The sequence below is a fragment of the Strix uralensis genome, chromosome Z, assembly GCF_047716275.1.
Source record: "Strix uralensis isolate ZFMK-TIS-50842 chromosome Z, bStrUra1, whole genome shotgun sequence".
NCBI lineage: Eukaryota > Metazoa > Chordata > Aves > Strigiformes > Strigidae > Strix > Strix uralensis.
Genome location: NC_134012.1, coordinates 85,799,664 through 85,818,955, shown reverse-complemented (window position 1 = coordinate 85,818,955; position 19,292 = coordinate 85,799,664). Strand labels below are relative to the sequence as shown.

Here is a 19,292-nt window from a genome sequence, read left to right as displayed (position 1 = left end):
GTTCATTTCACCTTCAAAATCATAGCAGATATTCCAACCCCGACCCCACCTCCCCCCAACATTCAGTATGTGTAAAACTTTTCCACAGTGTTAAGGAAGAAAGTAGTCAAGAATATTTTTCAAGGAAATGATTGGAAGAAAGAAAATTGACATGCGGCTTAAAAACTTTCAACAGATTAATCAGTAACTACGGGAATGTGCGTTATCAAGAGATTGTAAGTAACAAATGTTAAGAAGAATAAAACTTTTCTTATACTTAATCATTATCCTTCCTGAAAGCTGCCTGGAAAGAAGAGCACTAAACATACATGGAAATAAAAAACAAGAATAAGTGCTTCACAGAACCAAAAATATTATTTGATACTGAAACAGCAGAAACATCAGTCCTTCACACCATAAAAATAAGTTTTTGCTTATCACAGATGAATGAGAAGATTCTCATTTCTTTCCCTCTAGCAATGGTGAAAATGGTATTTAGAATCATAAGATCATAGAGTGGTTTGGGTTGGAAGGGACCTTAAATATTATCTAGTTCCAACCCCCCTGCCATGGGCAGGGACACCTTCCATTAGACCAGGTTGCTCAAAGCCCCGTCCAACCTGGCCTTGAACACTGCCAGGGAGGGGGCAGTCACAGCTTCTCTGGGCAACCTGTTCCAGTGCCTCACCACCCTCACAGTGAAGAATTTCTTCCTTATATGGAATCTAAATCTACTCTTCTTCAGTTTAAAAGCATTACCCCTTGTCCTATCACTACAATCCCTGAGAAAGAGTCTCTCCCCATCTTTTCTGTAGGTCCCCTGTAGGTACTGGAAGGCCCCTATAAGGTCCCCTGGAGCCTTCTCTTCTTCAGGTTGAACAATCCCAACTCTCTCAGCCTGTCCTCATAAGGGAGGTGCTCCAGCCCCCTGATCATCTCCATGGCCTCCTCTGGACTTGCTGCAACAGGTCCATGTCCTTCTTATGTTGGGGGCCCCAGAGCTGGACACAGCACTGCAGGTGGGGTCTCACAAGAGCGGAGTAGAGGGGGAGAATCACCTCCCTCAGCCTGCTGGCCACAATTCTCTTGGTGCAGCCCAGGATAGGGTTGGCTTTCTGGTTTGTGAGCACACACTGCTGGCTCATAGTGAGTTTTCCATCCACCAATACCTCCAATTCCTCTCTTCAGGGCTGCTCTCAATCCACTCATCACCCAGCCTGTATTTGTGCTTGGGATTGCCCCCACCCATGTGCAGGACCTTGCACTTGGTCTTGTTGAACTTCATGAAGTTTGCACGGGCCCACCTCTCCAGCCTGTCCAAGTCCCTCTGGATGGCACATCCCTTCCCTCCAGCGTGTCAACCACACCACACAGCTTGGTGTCATCAGTAAACTTTCTGAGGGTGCACTCAATCCCACTGTCCATGTCTCCAACAAAGACATTAAACAGTACCAGTCCCAACACTGACCCCTGAGGAACACCACTTGTCACTGCTCTCCACTTGGACATTGAGCCACTGACTGCAACTCTTTGAATGTGACCATCCAGCCAATTTCCTATCCACTGAGTGGTCCATCTGTGAAATCCACGTCTCTCCAATGTAGAGACAAGGACGTCATGTGGGAGAGTGTTAAATGCTTTGCACAAGTCCAGGTAGATGATGTCAATTGCTCTTCCCTTACCCACCGATGCTGTAACCCCGTCACAGAACGCCACCAAATTCATCAGGCTCGATTTGCCCTTAGTGAAGCCATGTTGGCTGTCACCAATCACCTCCTTATTTTCCATGTGCCTTAGTATAGTTTCCAGGTGGATGGCACATGTGATATCCAAAGCCATAACAAGTATGACCTCTAATTTGATCATACCAAGTTTTCTATTCTGTCTCTGTATTTATTAATCAGGCAGAATAACTACCAAAGCAGATCAAGGCATTATCAACTGGCTTAAAATTCCCAATAGAATGCCTATGCAACTAATTTAAACTCTTTTTATATATAAACTGTTTGTTTGGGTTTTTAACCACTTCCTCCCCAGCCCCATCAAAATAGAAATACATTAAGGATAGGTTTCTTTGCTGTCTCTGATTCCTCTGAATTGCTGAAAGAAAAATTCATCACTCTCAGAAACCTTCACATTCATTTACTACTTTTTCTTCTTCTTGTGTCTTAACAGCCAGACAAGGTCTTTAAGTGGGTGGTTGGTGGCCAACTTCTTATAACTCGTCTGGTTCTCCCCTTTCCCGTAAGCCTTCTGGCAGATGTCTAAATTGGATATCTTTGGTTAGCGTATGTTCAACCTTGATGGAATCGGATGGAATTCATCACAAACAGAAATTAATTTCTGCTTGTATGATGGCTCAATTTAGTCCCTTAAATCTGGAGTTTCTTAAAATCCCTAATTAGTTCATTGCATGAACACAAGGAGAAACTGAGGGTATACATAGCTCAGGAAAATTAAGGGATAGTCTGCTTTGGCATGCATGGGGGGACAGGTGCTGGTGAAAAGGCAAACACAAATCACATAACCGCTCCTAATGCCTTACAGGAGATGACCAAATACCAGAGCATCAAGTATGTGCTGCTGTCCGAGCTAGGAAGCCTGCTTCTCAGCTGGCCTCATCACAAGATGTTACAAAAGCTACAGTACTTATCAAAACACACAATTAAAAGAAAAACAACCAAAAATCCCAACAGCGCAAAGCAACAGAAATAAAGGTGCATAACAATTTGCCTAATTCACTTAAACGAACAAGGGAGAACCATGAGACATAAGTATAACTTCCACTGCTCTGGAATTCAAACAGGCAAAAATTTTGCCATAAAAATGCAAATATCTATTTTGAAGGTACTGTGGGGAAAAAAATCGATACCTGAAACTATTGTTATTGAAAAAAAGTTAGTTTACTTTAAAAACTAAGTGCTAGATGCATTTGTACTTTTATTTGCAGCTTTTGCTGGTCAGTGTTTGAGAAATTCAGCACTTTGAGAGCCTGAGGGAGCACAAATGCTCCTCCTTAGCGTATTGCTTACAGAGACAACTGGGTACACACCTCACTCATTTTGATCAGGAATATATCCCAGCTCTCCTCTTTGCTTTTCCCTGCTTCTTTCAACAAGAAGGAAAAAACTGAGATAATACATTTGACTTATTGCAAAGGTTAACAAAAAAAGAGAAATGTGCCTGGTTTTCTGTCACAAAAAAAACAGGAGGTTATTTTAAGATTTGTTTAGCTATCACTTTCTTCAGCTTCATCACAAGTGGCAAACTGAAGAACTTAGTATCTAATTCATGGGAATATCAATGGAAGTGCATTTCCACACACTGGACTTCCAAGAGTGCAGGTTTTCTATAAAGCAATTAAAAACAGTTCTGGTAAAAAATGGAAGACTAGGCGACTTCCAAATAAACACCAGGAAAACTGTTTGAGAGACAGAAATAGAAAACTACTCCATGGTCCTCATCCATTCTTTTACCATCTTCTGCAGCCTGAAAAATAAGCATGATTTGAAGTCAAGACAGTCCTGGTATCTCAGTCATTTACTTCTCTTTAAATCCTCACTTTCTTCACTGAATAATTCTATTCTACAGCATTTGCAGGGAAGGATACTGGAAGAGAAGACTAAAATCTGAGCTACTGATTCAAACAATTACTCTGAGGCTGCAGCTTTTCTAATCTCAATGTTTTGACCACCTGAAAATGTTTTGATCACCTGAAAAAATGCATTTGTTTCATGTCAGTGGGCAATTACTCACATTGTGAACTTTTTGTAAGATTTTCAGTTTGAATGTTCAATCTTTCTCATTTTGTACTAGAAATCTCCATCAGAGATGTCAATAGCCAGAAAACAAATCACTGCTTTAAGACATAAATGAATGTATGCATATAAATTCCTTGAGTCATGCCTAAAACTCTCTCTGCATCATCTTTTCAGTGATCTAATAATTTGTGATTTCAAATGCAAAGATTGATAAATCATTGATTGACTGATTAATGGATCTTACACACAGAGCAGTGCATAAGAATCATCATCAATTTATTATACATATTAGCACATACAATGAAAAGTTAACTCTACAGTAATTTAAATTCTATTAATTTTCAAATTCTCATTATACAGAACATGAGTACTGTTAATGAAAGGCACTTCAAATGCACAGTATATCAAGTTTTCTATAAATCGTTATTAATAAACCCTAGATTTAGCTTTAGGAGAAAATAGAGGCTTTCTATCAGTTTCTCCAGCACACTGACTTCCTGGCAATCTGCAGTATCTACTGATCAACCATGGACTTGCTTTAGTTTGTTCTTTTTGAATGTCACATTTGTTCTTAACATATGTGACAAGGATAAAAGGGGTTTTTTTCATTGAATATTATATTCACATCTGCAGTTAACTTCTGAAGCTGAATGCTGAGAAAGCTCATGATATTCATTCAAGAAAGTATCAGTTTAGAAAGGAATAAAATTTAAGAGACAGATAAAAGAAAAATACATTCAAATCTTCCAGCACAATGTTGTGTGTAGGTTTAACTATCTGAACAGCAGTCAGCAACAATTCGATCTGCTATGAATTTTAACCACTTAACATTCACTACTCCAGCAATAAAGTGCCAAATCTGAACCCACATAATTAGAGGTTATATATAAAAGAAAAGCAATCATAGGAAAAAAACCCAACCAAACAACCCAAAACCACATAGCTAAATTAACTATTAAAGTTGATTCCCCTGAAAATCAGTAACATGTTAACTAAACATAAAAAGAACTACCTTTTGAACTCCCTTCTAGCCCAGTCTATTCTAGTGCTTCTCAAATCATCCTAAGATGGTCTGCACAACAGCTGTACAAATATTTTGTTTTTCTGTTCTTTTAATAAACACATGCACACACAGAAGCAAGGAATCAAATACAATGAAGGGAAACAAAAACAATGAAAGAGCATTCCAGTCTGGGGGTGGGCTTCTTGTTGGCAAACTAAAATTACTGTGGCAACAGTGTGCAAACATTTCTAGGAGCTGCTTTTCCAAATCAGTACTAGTAGTCCTGGATTTCAATTCCTATCCTTCTCTGACTTGTTCTTTAACCTTCTATGACTGGCATCAAACTGCTTTTTAACACTGATGAATATTGAAGCAGAAAAGGCATTAAACACTTCAGCCTTCTTTGTACTCTGCATTAGTAATTTTACTCTCCTCATTGAGCGGTGAAGTATCAATGTCCTTGGTCTCCCAGCCCACTAGGTATGTACTCTTAGAAAGATTTCTTGCTACTTTCAAGTCTTATTTTGTACTGGGCTGGAGATTTCTGAGTTTGCTTCTATGTGCTTAAGCTCTTTTGTCTGTTTGGGTTTTGTAATGCTTAGCTTCAGACATCTGACATCTCACTTTCTGTCATTTTTCTTTTCTGTTTGAGATTGCAACAATTGTGATCCAGATCAAACTCCTACTGCTTTTCCAATGTTTTCTCCATGCTAGAAGAGTTTATTCTCAAGTTCTTAACACAGTCTTCCCCTAACTTCATAGCTATACCTCCCAGGAGCCTTCAACTATCAAGTCTTTGAGCTCACAAAATCAGACTTCCTAAGAGGCATTCCTGATATTTTGCCATTTTCCCTTCTGTGCTTTCTAAAGATAATGTGCTTGCATTTCATGGTTACCCTCCCACAAGTGTTCACTCAAATCTTTCATCTAAGGTTCCTTTGGGAAAGGATATTGTAATGTCTATACTCTATAACTGGGTTATCTAAATTCAGATCTACAAGTATTTCTGATTCAGGATTTAGCCAAAACCTAGGCATGCAAATCCAATCATGCAGTCAAAAGCCCTAACCACCTAGATGTTTAAGATGTAAAGACTTCCATACCTGTACTTATACTAATAATATATATTTTCATATATAACACATATTTTGCATATATTATACTAAGACATTATGGCAACTAGAATTCTACTGTCACTTGTGCCAAAAGCTGCTGGTAAGGTGGCAGGACTAAGCAGCTCAGTGTCCATCCTGTACCAGATGACATTCTCAGACAGAACATTCCCCCACTGCAGATCCCTGGGACACCCACTCAGCAAACATCCCCTAAGCACACACAGAGTCATCACTGAGCAATTAAACAATATTGAAAAAGGCTATAGCAACACAACAGCTTAGTGGTTACAGCATTTGCACAGAAGAACCCCAATTCTGTATTCTTCTTGGTCTCAAATCCTGTTCTGTGGTTTCCCAGAAAGACATCCTAATGCAGGTCTGTGCCCATCAGAAATCCAGAACCACTTCCTGTAGCAGGGTTCAGTTTCAAGGTCCATGACTGGGGCATCCAGGTAAGGAAAAAGATTCTTTTAGATTATTTTTCCACTTTAAAGTAGTACTTACAGGCTTTTTACAGCAAACTGTCACTGTGCATAAACCTTGAACAATTCCTCAGAACAATGCTATGCATCTGAGGAAAGTTTTGACATTGTTAAAGAATTTGGAGGAACAGACACCAAAAAAAAAAGGTTCATTTTCCAGTTTCCTCAATAAAACACAATGCCATGATTTAGCACAGATAACAGGATACAAATAGCTTATTTCAGTTTGCTTGTCCCTTTGCGCAGCACAGTTCATTGTACCTGAGATAATGGCGCTCACTGACGTGGCTGTGTTGTTACTAGGCAACCAGAGATAAAATGCAGGGTTTAATGATTTTTATTTAATGCATTTTTATGAGAAAGTACACTCTCTTTTTTTCTCCCCTGGTATTATTTGAGGTGGAAATGCTGTTTACACAGGGAGATATATTTAGCCATCCCATGTAATCTGAACAAGAAAATTATTCAAACTGGTTATTCAAACCGCCAGTCAATAAATATTTCTAAACATATTGACCATTACCACTATCAAACACTTACATCATGGCAGTGGCTGAAATCTCAAACCACTTCACCAGGGTCAAGCAGTCAGCAGGTCTCATGGCAGAGAATAACAATGTCAAGAAAACAGCTTAGTGATGTTTGGGGCTGTTACGGATGTTCATGTACCCTTCATGGCAAAGAGCAAGAGCCCAAGCCACTATCACCCTTCACTTCTCCCATGCTGTCACAACACCTAGACATGGCAAGGTCACACTACGTTTTTTCCTGTGGCTTTGGGTTGCCTCAATTCTCTGCAAAAAAGAAGCATCATCACCAAACCTGTCCCTCCTGGCAGGGTCTGGCTTACAGAAGCCTCTACAGGAAGATGCACATTTTAGGAAGCATCTTAACATCACAGCCGTTGCCTGAGCAGTCCAGGCACACATCCAGGAGGTCTCCCTGTAACTCCAAGTGGCTACACATTTAATTTCCCATCACAAAATTCAGTGCGTTTGTGGAGGGGTATGACAGCACTACTGCCTGCTGAATTCAGCAGACTTGTCCTTGCCCTTGTTCTTTTGGGAGACTTTAACTTCCCAGACATCTGCTGGAAATACAACACAGCAGAGCAGGACCAGTCCCAGAGATTCCTGGAATGTGTGGGAGACAACTTCCTGACACAGCTGGTGAATGAACCAACCAGAGAAGGTGCCCTGCTGGATCTCCTCTTTGTGAACAGAGAAGGACTGGTGGATGATGTGGCAGTTGGAGGCTGACTAGGGCACAGCGATCATGAAATAATAGAGTTCTCTATTCTTAAAGAGGCCAGGAGAGGGGGAAGCAGAACTGACATCCTGGACTTCCAAAGGGCTGACTTTGTCTTGTTTGGGCACCTGCTTGACAGGATCTCTTGAGAGACAGTCTGAAGGGTATAGGGGTCAAGGAAAGCTGGGCACTCTTTAAGAAGAAAGTCTTAATACCTCAGGAGCAGGCAGTTCCCAGGTGCTGTAAGAGAAGCCGGCAGCAGAAAAAACCACCCTGGCTGAACAGGGAGCTTTGGCTGCAACTCAAGGAGAAAAGGAGAGTTTACAGCCTTTGGAAGAAGGGACTAGCCACTCACAGTGATTACAAAGAGGCTGTGAGGCTATGCAGGGCAGAAATCAGGAGGTCTAAAGCCCAGCTGGAAATTACCCTGGCTTCAGCAATCAAGAACAAGAAATGTTTCTATAAGTATGTGAGCAGCAAAAGACCAGAGAGTCCATCCCCTGCTAGACGCAGGAGGAATCATGGTAACAACTGACAAGGAAAAGGCTGAGGTGCTTAATGCCTTCTTTGCCTCAGTTTTTAATAACAAGACTAGTTGTACTGAGGGAATCCAGCCTCCTCAGCCAGAAGAAGAGACTGGGAGAATGACCCTCCCTTATTCCAGGAGGAGATAGTCAGTGACCTACTGCATCACATAGACACACACAAGTCTATGGGACCTGACGGGATACACCTGAGGGTGCTGAAGGAGCTGGCTGGGGTGCTCACCAAGCTGCTTTCCATCATTTACCAGCAGTCCTGGCTGACTGGGTAGGTCCGGACAGATTGGAAATTGGCCAATGTGATGCCCATATATAAAAAGGGTTGGAAGGATGATCCAGGAAATTACAGGCCTGTCAGCTTGATTCTGGTGCCCAGGAAGCTGATGGAGCAGCTCATCCTGAGTACCATCATACAACACATGTGGGACAACCAGATGATCAGGCCCAGTCAGCATGGGGTTATGAAAGGCAGGTCCTGCTTGACAAACCTGATCTCCTTCTACGAAAGGGCGACCTGCTTATTGGATGAGGGAAAGGCTGTGGATGTTGTCTACCTTGACTTTAGTAAGGCCCTTGACACCGTTTCCCACAGCATTCTCCTGGCAAAACTGGCTGCTCGTGGCTTGGATGATCACATGCTTTGCTGGGTAAAACACTGGCTGGATGGCCAGGCCCAAAGTGTTGTGGTGAACGGAGTTAAATCTGGTTGGCGGCCGGTCACCAGTAGTGTCCCCAGGGCTTGGTTTTGGGGCCACTCCTGTTTAACATGTTTACTGATGATCTAGACGAGGGGATCAAGTGCACCCTCAGTAAGTTTGCAGATGACACCAAGTTGGGTGGCAGTGTTGATCTGCTCAAGGGTAGGGAGGCTCTGCAGAGAGATCTGGACAGGCTGGAGCGATGGGCTAAGGCCAACTGGAGGAGTTTCAATAAGGCCAAATGCCGGGTGCTGCACTTGGGCCACAACAACCCCCAGCAGCGCTACAGGCTTCGGGAGGAGTGGCTGGAGAGCTGCCAGTCAGAGAGGGACCTGGGGGTGTTGATTGACAGCCAGCTGAACATGAGCCAGCAGTGTGCCCAGGTGGCCAAGAAGGCCAATGGCATCCTGGCTTGTATCAGAAATAGCGTGGCCAGCAGGGTCAGGGAAGTGATCTTGCCCCTGCACTCGGCACTGGTGAGGCCGCACCTCGATTCCTGTGTTCAGTTTTGGGCCCCTCACTACAAAAAGGACATTGAATTACTCAAGCGTGTCCAAAGAAGGGCAACGAAGCTGGTGAAGGGTCTGGAGCACATGTCGTACGAGGAGCGGCTGAGGGAACTGGGGTTGTTTAGTCTGGAGAAGAGGAGGCTGAGGGGAGACCTCATCACCCTCTACAACTACCTGAAAGGAGGTTGCAGAGAGCTGGGGATGAGTCTCTTTAACCAAGTAATAAGCAACAGAACAACAGGTAATGGCCTCAAGTTGCACCAGGGAAGGTTTAGACTGGATATTAGGAAGTATTTCTTTACAGAACGGGTTGTTAGGTGTTGGAATGGGCTGCCCAGGGAGGTGGTGGAGTCCCCATCCCTGGAGGTGTTTAAGAGTAGGGTCGACTTAGCGCTGAGGGATATGGTGTAGTTGGGAACTGTTAATGTTGGGTTGATGGTTGGACTGGATGATCTTCAAGGTCTTTTCCAACCTAGACAATTCTGTGATTCTGTGATTCAACAGAGAGCGTCTGAAATGTTACCACATACATACGACCACACAAGCCCTCAAGTTTCTTCACATGTCAAGCCCTTCCTCTGCACCTTTACAAGGGCTGGTAGCTTGTATATTACTTGTGACTGCTGAGTTCCTTTTAGATGAGCTGATTTCCCAACTCTCCCATCTTTGCAACAGCAGCAGCAAAGTGTTTATATATCTGAAAATCACCTGAAAGCCTCAGGCTGAGTGCATGCGTCAGGGCTCAGGTCCAAAGAAAGCTACAGCTCTGACTGCATACTTAACTCCTGCAAGTTCTGCAAGATGAAGTGAGAAGCAGATGAACAGAGAACTTTTTTTAAATGCAACACTGTAGAAGAATTAAAAACCAAATAAACTCCTGCATCATTTTGCGTTCACATATAGATAAAGCCAAACTAACTAATGCTGCCAATACTGGATTATTTAACATTTTTCTCTGCAAAGGTTACCCTCCAAATAACAGGAATCATGGAATTCAGTTGAAAACTTCTTTTTGACCCTTAATATTGGTCACCTTTAAATTAAAGTAGAAATTCCACTAGACTCAGTGCAGTTGGATCTTTACAGACAGTTATCTGTGCTGAGGTATGCATACTTATTATCATGAATGTTAGCAGGTTCTACTTCCTATCACTTAAATAAGCAAAAGAAATACATGTAGTGGTCCAAAATACTTGTACAGGTTAGTAAACACCTCCTGTATTTCATTAGAAATTTACAATCAATGTATTTCTGATCCCAGCAAGGGTACTGAACAACTACTTCTGACCATTTTCCTAGTCAAAATAAACAAGGCTGAGGGTCAGACACTTTAATCTGAAATTTGTTCTAGGGGAATTTTAAAAATCAGTAACTCTCCACTGTGTACCACAGACATAACCGGTAATGGTACAGACTGACTTCCTCCTTCTTCAGAAGCCTTTCCACACACAGCCAGCCTCACTCCTCACAACACAGGGGAGTTTTAAAGCAAGCAATAGCTATCAGTTTGTGGGTTTGTGAGATGGGCTTTTTTTGTCTTCACTCTTACCCTCCACATGCACAAATGCTGTCAAGCTCTCCCACTTCTGAATTGTTACAAAAATTAAGTGTCTGTCCGTTCTTCAACTAAGAGAATGTAAAATGCCACACTGACATTGGAGAACAGCAGCTTTAATACATTAAAGAAAAAAGTGTCTTTTACTGTGTATGATTGTCAGGAGATTTCACAGCTCCTTGGGTTAATTTAGAAGGACAGGTTAACAAATGCAATTGATTCTGAGTGTACTTCCCACTTTCATCAAGTTCACAGATACCTTGAGATTGGATTTCTAGTAGTTTATATTTCCCTTGGTATGGATCTTACTATGCCAATTGCCATTCCGTATTTTTTATCAATGTTTAGAAACTAAAATAAATCTGTGGAAAGATTGATGAAATAATAAATCCTAAAAAGGAAGCGGCAGTACCAGACACAACAGGTAAACTGGGTCTGTTCAAACATAACATGTTTCATTACAAAACACAAAGACATCTGTGATCAAGAAATATCTGCCATGCTTACAGAATGCATGCTGAAAAACACTGATTACATTCTCCTTGAAGTATGCCAGAAATGGATCAACAAGGTGTAAGCAACTAACACTGCAAGACCCCCTGTATAATGATCACCAAAGACTACAGGTTTGCAAAGAAGGAAGCAGCAGCACCAAAGAATAACTCTACTTTTCATGTGACATTAGTGGGAGCAGTGTTACAGTGCTGAAGACGCTTCAGTTGGTCATAAAGTTTCAGAAAAAAACAGAGGGAGAAGGAGATGGACATGAAAAGGATAGGAATGCTGAAGAAAATGTTTTACAGATAGAATCATGAAGACCTCAATCTGTTCATCATATCAACAGCACTGAGAAGTCACTCAGTGGGAAGGATATGCCAGCTTCAGAAAGGTTTTTAATCTAGCAGAAGGGAATAAAAGCACTGGATGGAACCTAAAGCCAAACTAATTACAGTAAAAAGACATATTTATACCAATGAGGGTGATTAACCACTGGAACATGCACAAACAGAAGGATGGGTTTTCCATTTCTTGTTTTATTTGTATCAAGCAGGATAACTTTCTGATTAAACCTATCTTTCAAAATTCAAGTTACACTCTGATTGAATGTACTCACTGAACTTAATAATGATATAAGCGAATGGCCTACAACCCCTCCTTCTAATGTAAAGCTTAACAAATTAAGTTCTGTTGCTGAAAAAAGAGATTGCTTCTGAAGGACTGGATAAAACTAGATGTATACATAAATAAATAACCCATTAGAGTAGCTACGAGAACAACTCTCTTTTCTGTGTATTTATAGCATTCATTTTAAAGAAAAAATTTCAGCAACCCAAAAATCAGAAACACAGAGGGAAATGCCTCTAATTTTTGCTAGTTACCTGCCTCAGCTTGGTGCTTTGTTCTAGACAAGCAGATGTTGGCAGCCTAAGTCTGGTTGCATAACAGGTACAAAGTTTCACATTCAAAATCAGAATGGGAGTGCCAGACTGAGAAACTACAATCCTGCAAATCCCAATTAATCACTGTATGACTCTGAAGACAAGTCTGACCTGTAGCTAGTTTGATGGAAAGGAGCAGGAATGGCTTCAAATCTCTACTTCTACATGTCTGCTTAAATTCAGTTAAATGGTCACTGTGTGAAAAACAGAAACGGAGCTGGGAACAGATACAATTCAGAAATCCCTGCTGCCAAGACAGTATCTGAATTACTAGCCTACACAAACTTTTTTCTGCTCCCTGTAAGTGGGATTGAGAATTTCACCCTTCAGCCTTGAACAACATTAACTAAGGAGCCAAGCAAAACTCTTTTCAGCTGTCTCAGTTTCCCCATGATTAGTTCTAGACAGCAGATGTACTAGATGCCATATTGAGATATGCCCTTCCAATTCCCTGGGTTTGAACTCATAAATCCAAACACAACATTCTGAATTCTGCTTTGGAAGAAAGACACTTAAAACTTAACCCAATGAGGCACTGCATTTGGCTCAAAATTTCTATTTGTTCTAAATCTCTTCTTATGCTTCTTCACCCATTAATTTGTCCATAAAAAATTAGAGTTGTAAAGTAACATTAATGTGCCATCTCACAAAAAGCTTGTCAGTTTTTAAATGGTATTGAAAATGCAACAAGACTCATGGTGGACACAGTTCACAGCAGATCTACTGAAGACTGTTAAGTGGAATTAGAACAAGAAGGATCTCACATAATTGCTGCTCACTGACAAGAAAATTCTACCCTATCACATGTGGATAGAAGAGCAGAAAGAAAGAATGAGATGGAATGTAGGTGGAAGGCTCTGATCTACTTAAATTCTCTAAACGCCAGACTGAACAAAGTATGAAGGGCAAGTGACTAGAAGAAAAGGGAATAATGAAAGACTCTTTATTTCATTTTTAAATGGAAAAATATTTTAAACTTTTCTTGAAAACCAACTGTGAAAATTCATGTACTGTTGCTGTACTGTAAGTCGTGTGACAAATTCTATGGTGTTTTTTGCCATAGTTCTGTATAACACAAAAAAATAACTCAAGTTCCCAAATATATTATCCAGAGATGTTTATGTAACGAATATATTTTCCAGATAAGATTTTACCGAAAAAACCCCAAAAGCCCAAACAAAACCCAACCTCCAAACAAAAAAAAACAAACCAAAACAAAAACCCTGAAGAAACACAAACTTCTTTCATTTACAATTTACTAGAAATAGTCTAGAGGGATTTGTCTTGATTTTACTGTCAAACCATATTTAGCTTTTATTAGACATATAAAAGGTGTGATATAAAAGGTTTATTAGGCATACCAGGGTGTGATGAAAAAGCTAACAGAGCAGTCTATCTTTTAGATATTGCTATGCCTTAGCAACTCTCCAATCACCAATGTTATTTCCAGCATTGGCTGCTCCATGTTTTTAAACATTATCATTTTAGACAACAAGGAAAAATGACAGAAAGATTGGAATAAACTTCTACATCATCTAGTCCACCCTCTTTCTCAAGGTGTAATCAAATGTCTGTATCTCATTCTGGACTGATATTTATGTAATTTATTAAATTTTGGAGACCACAAATGTGATAGCTCCACAATTTGCCCAATCTCAGTTGTTATATACTTATTATCATGAAGTTTTGCATAAGGTCTTATGTGAATCTTCTTAAGCACAGCTTAAGCCTACTGTTTCTTCTTTCATCCACATACTATTTTATTTAAGAAATTATTTTATTTAACAAAAGGACAGGCAGGGGAGAGGAGGAGGGGATGTCACCCTCTATGTCAGTGACCAGCTGGAGTGCATGGAGCTCTGCCTGGGGATGGATGAGGAGCCGACCAAGGTTTATGGGTCAGGATTAAAGGAAAGGCAGGGACAGGAGACATTAGAGTGGGAGTCTGCTACAGGTGACCTGACAAGGAAGACCGAGCAGATGACGTCCCCTATAGACAGATAGGAGCAGCCTCATGTTCACAGGCCCTGGTCCTCATGGGGGACTTCAACCACCCTGATTACCTATTGGAGGGGCAACACAACAGGGCATAAGCAATCCAGAAGGTTCCTGGGATGCATTGATGATAACTTCCTTCTCCAAGTGGTAGAGGAACCAATGAAGAGAGGTGCTATGCTAGACCTTGTTCTCACCAACAAGGAAGGGCTGGTGGGGAGTGTAAAGCTCAAGGGCAGCCTTGGCTGCAGTGACCATGAAATGGCAGAGTTCAAGTTCCTTAGGGCGGTGAGGAGGGCAAACAGCAAGCTCGTTACCCTGGACTGCAGGAGAGCAGACTTTGTCCTCTTCAGGAATCTGCTTGACAAGTAGCATGGGGTAAAGCCCTGGAGGGAAGAGCAGCCCAAGAAAGCTGGTTGATATTCAAGGATCACCTCCTCCAAGTTCAGGAGCAAGGCATCCCAACAAAGAGGAAGCCAGGAAAGAACACCAGGAGGCCTGCATGGATGAACAAGGAGCTCCTGGACAAGCTCAAACACAAAAAGGAAGCCTACAGAGGGTGGAAGCAAGGACAGGTAGCCTGGAAGGAATACAGAGAAATTGTCCGAGCAGCCAGGGGATAAGATTAGGAAGGCCAAAGCCCTGTTTGAACTAAATCTGGTCAGGGACATCAAGGGCAACAAGAAAAGCTTTTATAGGTATGTTGGTGATAAAAGAAAGACTAGGGAAAATGTGGGCCATCTCCAGAAGGAAGCAGGAGACCTGGTTGCCCAGGATACGGAGAAGGCTGAGGTACTCAGTGACTTTTTTGCCTCAGTTTTCACTGGCAAGGGCTCCAGCCACACTGTCCAAGTTGCAGAAGACAAATGCGGGGACTGGGAGAGTGAAGACCTGCCCACTGTAGGAAAAGATCAGGTTCAAGACCATCTGAGGAACCTGAAGGTGCACAAGTCCATGGGCCTGATGAGATGCATCTGTGGGTCCTGAGGGAACTGGCAGATGAAGTGGTGTGAGAGACAACTTGTAAAAACAGGTCCTGAAAGAAACAGGCCTGCAAGAAACAAGGACTGAGAAAAACAGCCTGAGAAAAAGGTTAGCGGGGAGGGTGGAGGCCCTTTGAGCTAAGGAATGTCTCAAACACTCGCAAGTAATGAAACTGTAGTCACAGGGTGGATAGTGTGGAGGTCAAAACTGATAAGGCTGCCCAAATAACACAAGATGCAGCTGGAGGAGGGAGCCCTGTGGAGACAGGATGACTCTGCTCTGGTGCACCTGGCCAAATTTCAAGGGCCATCTGTCCGGTGAATGACCTTTGCTTCATTATCCATGAAATGCATATTAATACCTGAATATGCTAATGAAGAGTAACAAGATCATGCTAATTACATCATCCTATGAAACACCTTACCCCTCCCCATACATGGGATACATAGGTATGTGGGTCAACCTAGGGGATAGACCCAAGGAAAGTGTGTATAAATAGAGGGGGGCAAGGGTGGGGGGGACTCAGAGAGCAAAGTGAAGCAAAGAAGACAGATGCCTCCTGGAACCCTCGCGGGAGGGATTGATGCAGGAACCCAAACCGGTGATCTCTATTCCTCTGTTCTCTCCATCTACCTCCTTTCCTTTTTCCCCTTTTCCTTCACTACCATTAAGAAATGCAAGGCATACTGTATCGCTTGCCACAACTCGTTATATACTTCGCCAATTATCATGTATCCAATTAGTACATTGTGCGAAGTTAATAAATGTTTGGGCTTTGAAACTTGTCTCACTGTTTTCCACTCCGTTGCGGATGTATGCGTCTCAGTCACTTGTCTCCCTCATCTGAGCGGGACATGACAAGTGGCTAAGCCACTATCCATCATATCTGAGAAGTCGTGGCAGTTCAGTGGAGGTCCTACTGACTGGAAAGGGGAAACATAACCCCCATTTATAAAAAGGAAAATAAGAGAAGACCCAGGGAACTACAGGCCAGTCAGTCGCACCTCTGTGCCCGGCAAGAGCATGGAGCTGACCCCCTGGAATCTATGCTAAGGCACATGGAAAATAAGGAGGTGATTGGTGACAGCCAACATGGCTTCACTAAGGGCAAATCGAGCCTGATGAATTTGGTGGCGTTCTGTGACGGGGTTACAGCATCGGTGGGTAAGGGAAGAGCAATTGACATCATCTACCTGGACTTGTGCAAAGCATTTAACACTCTCCCACATGACGTCCTTGTCTCTACATTGGAGAGACGTGGATTTCACAGATGGACCACTCAGTGGATAGGAAATTGGCTGGATGGTCACATTCAAAGAGTTGCAGTCAGTGGCTCAATGTCCAAGTGGAGAGCAGTGACAAGTGGTGTTCCTCAGGGGTCAGTGTTGGGACTGGTACTGTTTAATGTCTTTGTTGGAGACATGGACAGTGGGATTGAGTGCACCCTCAGAAAGTTTACTGATGACACCAAGCTGTGTGGTGTGGTTGACACGCTGGAGGGAAGGGATGTGCCATCCAGAGGGACTTGGACAGGCTGGAGAGGTGGGCCCGTGCAAACTTCATGAAGTTCAACAAGACCAAGTGCAAGGTCCTGCACATGGGTGGGGGCAATCCCAAGCACAAATACAGGCTGGGTGATGAGTGGATTGAGAGCAGCCCTGAAGAGAGGAATTGGAGGTATTGGTGGATGGAAAACTCACTATGAGCCAGCAGTGTGTGCTCACAAACCAGAAAGCCAACCCTATCCTGGGCTGCACCAAGAGAATTGTGGCCAGCAGGCTGAGGGAGGTGATTCTCCCCCTCTACTCCGCTCTTGTGAGACCCCACCTGCAGTGCTGTGTCCAGCTCTGGGGCCCCCAACATAAGAAGGACATGGACCTGTTGCAGCAAGTCCAGAGGAGGCCATGGAGATGATCAGGGGGCTGGAGCACCTCCCTTATGAGGACAGGCTGAGAGAGTTGGGATTGTTCAACCTGAAGAAGAGAAGGCTCCAGGGGACCTTATAGGGGCCTTCCAGTACCTACAGGGGACCTACAGAAAAGATGGGGAGAGACTCTTTCTCAGGGATTGTAGTGATAGGACAAGGGGTAATGCTTTTAAACTGAAGAAGAGTAGATTTAGATTCCATATAAGGAAGAAATTCTTCACTGTGAGGGTGGTGAGGCACTGGAACAGGTTGCCCAGAGAAGCTGTGGCTGCCCCCTCCCTGAAAGTGTTTGAGACCAGGTTGGACGGGGCTTTGAGCAACCTGGTCTACTAGAAGAGATTGGAACTAGATGTTCTTTAAGGTCTCTTCCAACCAAACCATTCTATGATTCTATGAAATTTGAAGGCTGTAGCCATGTTTCCCCCAGAGTCTGATCACAGTGAACATGAAGTCCTGGCCAGGATTACAACAGTAATAACCTGAGGAACCATGGTGAACTAACCACTAAAACAGAGCATAGCATTAGGAGTAGGCAATCCAAGGAGACAGTTTAGACCACTGTCTCTGACATGAAATCCCCCAATGAGTCAAGAAAAGAGGAACTCTCTCCCAAAAATACCACGCAAAACAAAGGAGTTTCTTGACTATAGGGGTATAGGGCTTACTATGTTTCAGTTCCCTACCTCTACCACAGTTGTCTGGGCAGCTTTACACATAGGTTGGTTGAAGTTTCTTGCAGTTTTCCTGCGAAAGAGAAGAAAATGAATAAATATTAAAAGCTGTAATAGTACGAGGAAAGACTTTTCAGAGATAGGCTACAAGTACCTCTGTAATACAAACATCACAAATATATTCACCAAATAGCTAGAGGATTAATAAAAAAATAGGAGGAAGGAAAAAGTATTGTGGAATTGTGTAAGATACCTATGAAATTAAGTATTTTGCTACATTAGAAAACATTTACTACAGCTCTTTTGACTTTTAACCAGCACATTGTTTAAGTAAAATTGAGTATGCTACTGATACCTTCATTTATTAGATCCAAGAGCAGCAGCAAGCTGGGCTTTGTACAATGTACCTTCCCATTATTTCACTGCACAAAGAATAAAATTAACCTCCATAGGGGGGCCAGTAACAGGGCCTAACAGCCTCTCAAGTCCCACATATGCCTTCATAATTCAGACTAGGACTTGGGATAGCACTTTGCATAGTAGTCAATTTAATCCAGTTCTCTTGATTAAAAAAGCTATGCCAGTTCTGGCACTCACTGCAAGACTCTGGCATTCATCCTAACGATTCCTGCACAGTATTTATGTAACAAGGAAGAAGAACCTCTAGGGAATAAAAGTAACACATGACATGTATAACCATGCTGGGATCTGCACTGAGATCTTAGTAGGTACAGGGAAAAACAACTGACCTTTGTCAGCCCCTTTTTATATTTTTCAGAAAGCAAACAAAACTGTGCAGCATTATATTTAAGAAAAATTGTGTGTATATTTTAGTTGGGTTCCACTGACAGCTTCTCAGCATTTTTCTCTTTAAAAAGTAGAATTCTTGAAATTTCTTCATCAAAATGCATGAAACTAGGGTTTAAAACAAGCCAAAACTTCCTTTCTCCCATCCTCTTTTCACAGAAGCATTTTTTTTCTGACCATCCTCATTTCCCAATGCCTTTTCCTCTTTCCTTCGCCCTTTAGTGCAATGACCATGCCTAGTGCTATGGCCATGCTGAATTTTGGGATGCTGCCGCCACCTCGTGGCTTTGAGGGAGGTAGGAAATTGCAAGGGTCAAATCCTGAAACTACCATGCAGTTTCAACAGGATTTCTAGTGCAGAGATCTATAGAATCAAAGCTACACACAATGACACATAACTTGGGGAAATACTGTTTTACTGGCAATACACAGCAGCTGTGAAGGTACAGTATCTTTTGTCCATGGGTCTCCTCTGTGGCTGTATAAACACAAGAGGATGTAAGAAGAGGAAACCAAAAAAAAACCAACCAACCCTTGAATTTATATTCTTCTCTTAGTGAACAAATACAATACTAGC

The 19,292-nt window shown here is 42.3% G+C and overlaps 1 protein-coding gene across 2 annotated transcripts in view; it reads right to left on the bottom strand.

The window, feature by feature from the left end:
- Positions 1 to 19,292, bottom strand: part of OXCT1 (3-oxoacid CoA-transferase 1) — a 100,135-nt gene that overhangs the window by 54,835 nt on the left and 26,008 nt on the right. For both annotated transcript variants that reach the window (XM_074855192.1, XM_074855193.1), the window contains exon 7: positions 17,921 to 17,981. In XM_074855192.1, the coding sequence (XP_074711293.1) occupies positions 17,921 to 17,981 (61 nt within the window). The remainder of the gene's footprint in view (positions 1 to 17,920; positions 17,982 to 19,292) is intronic.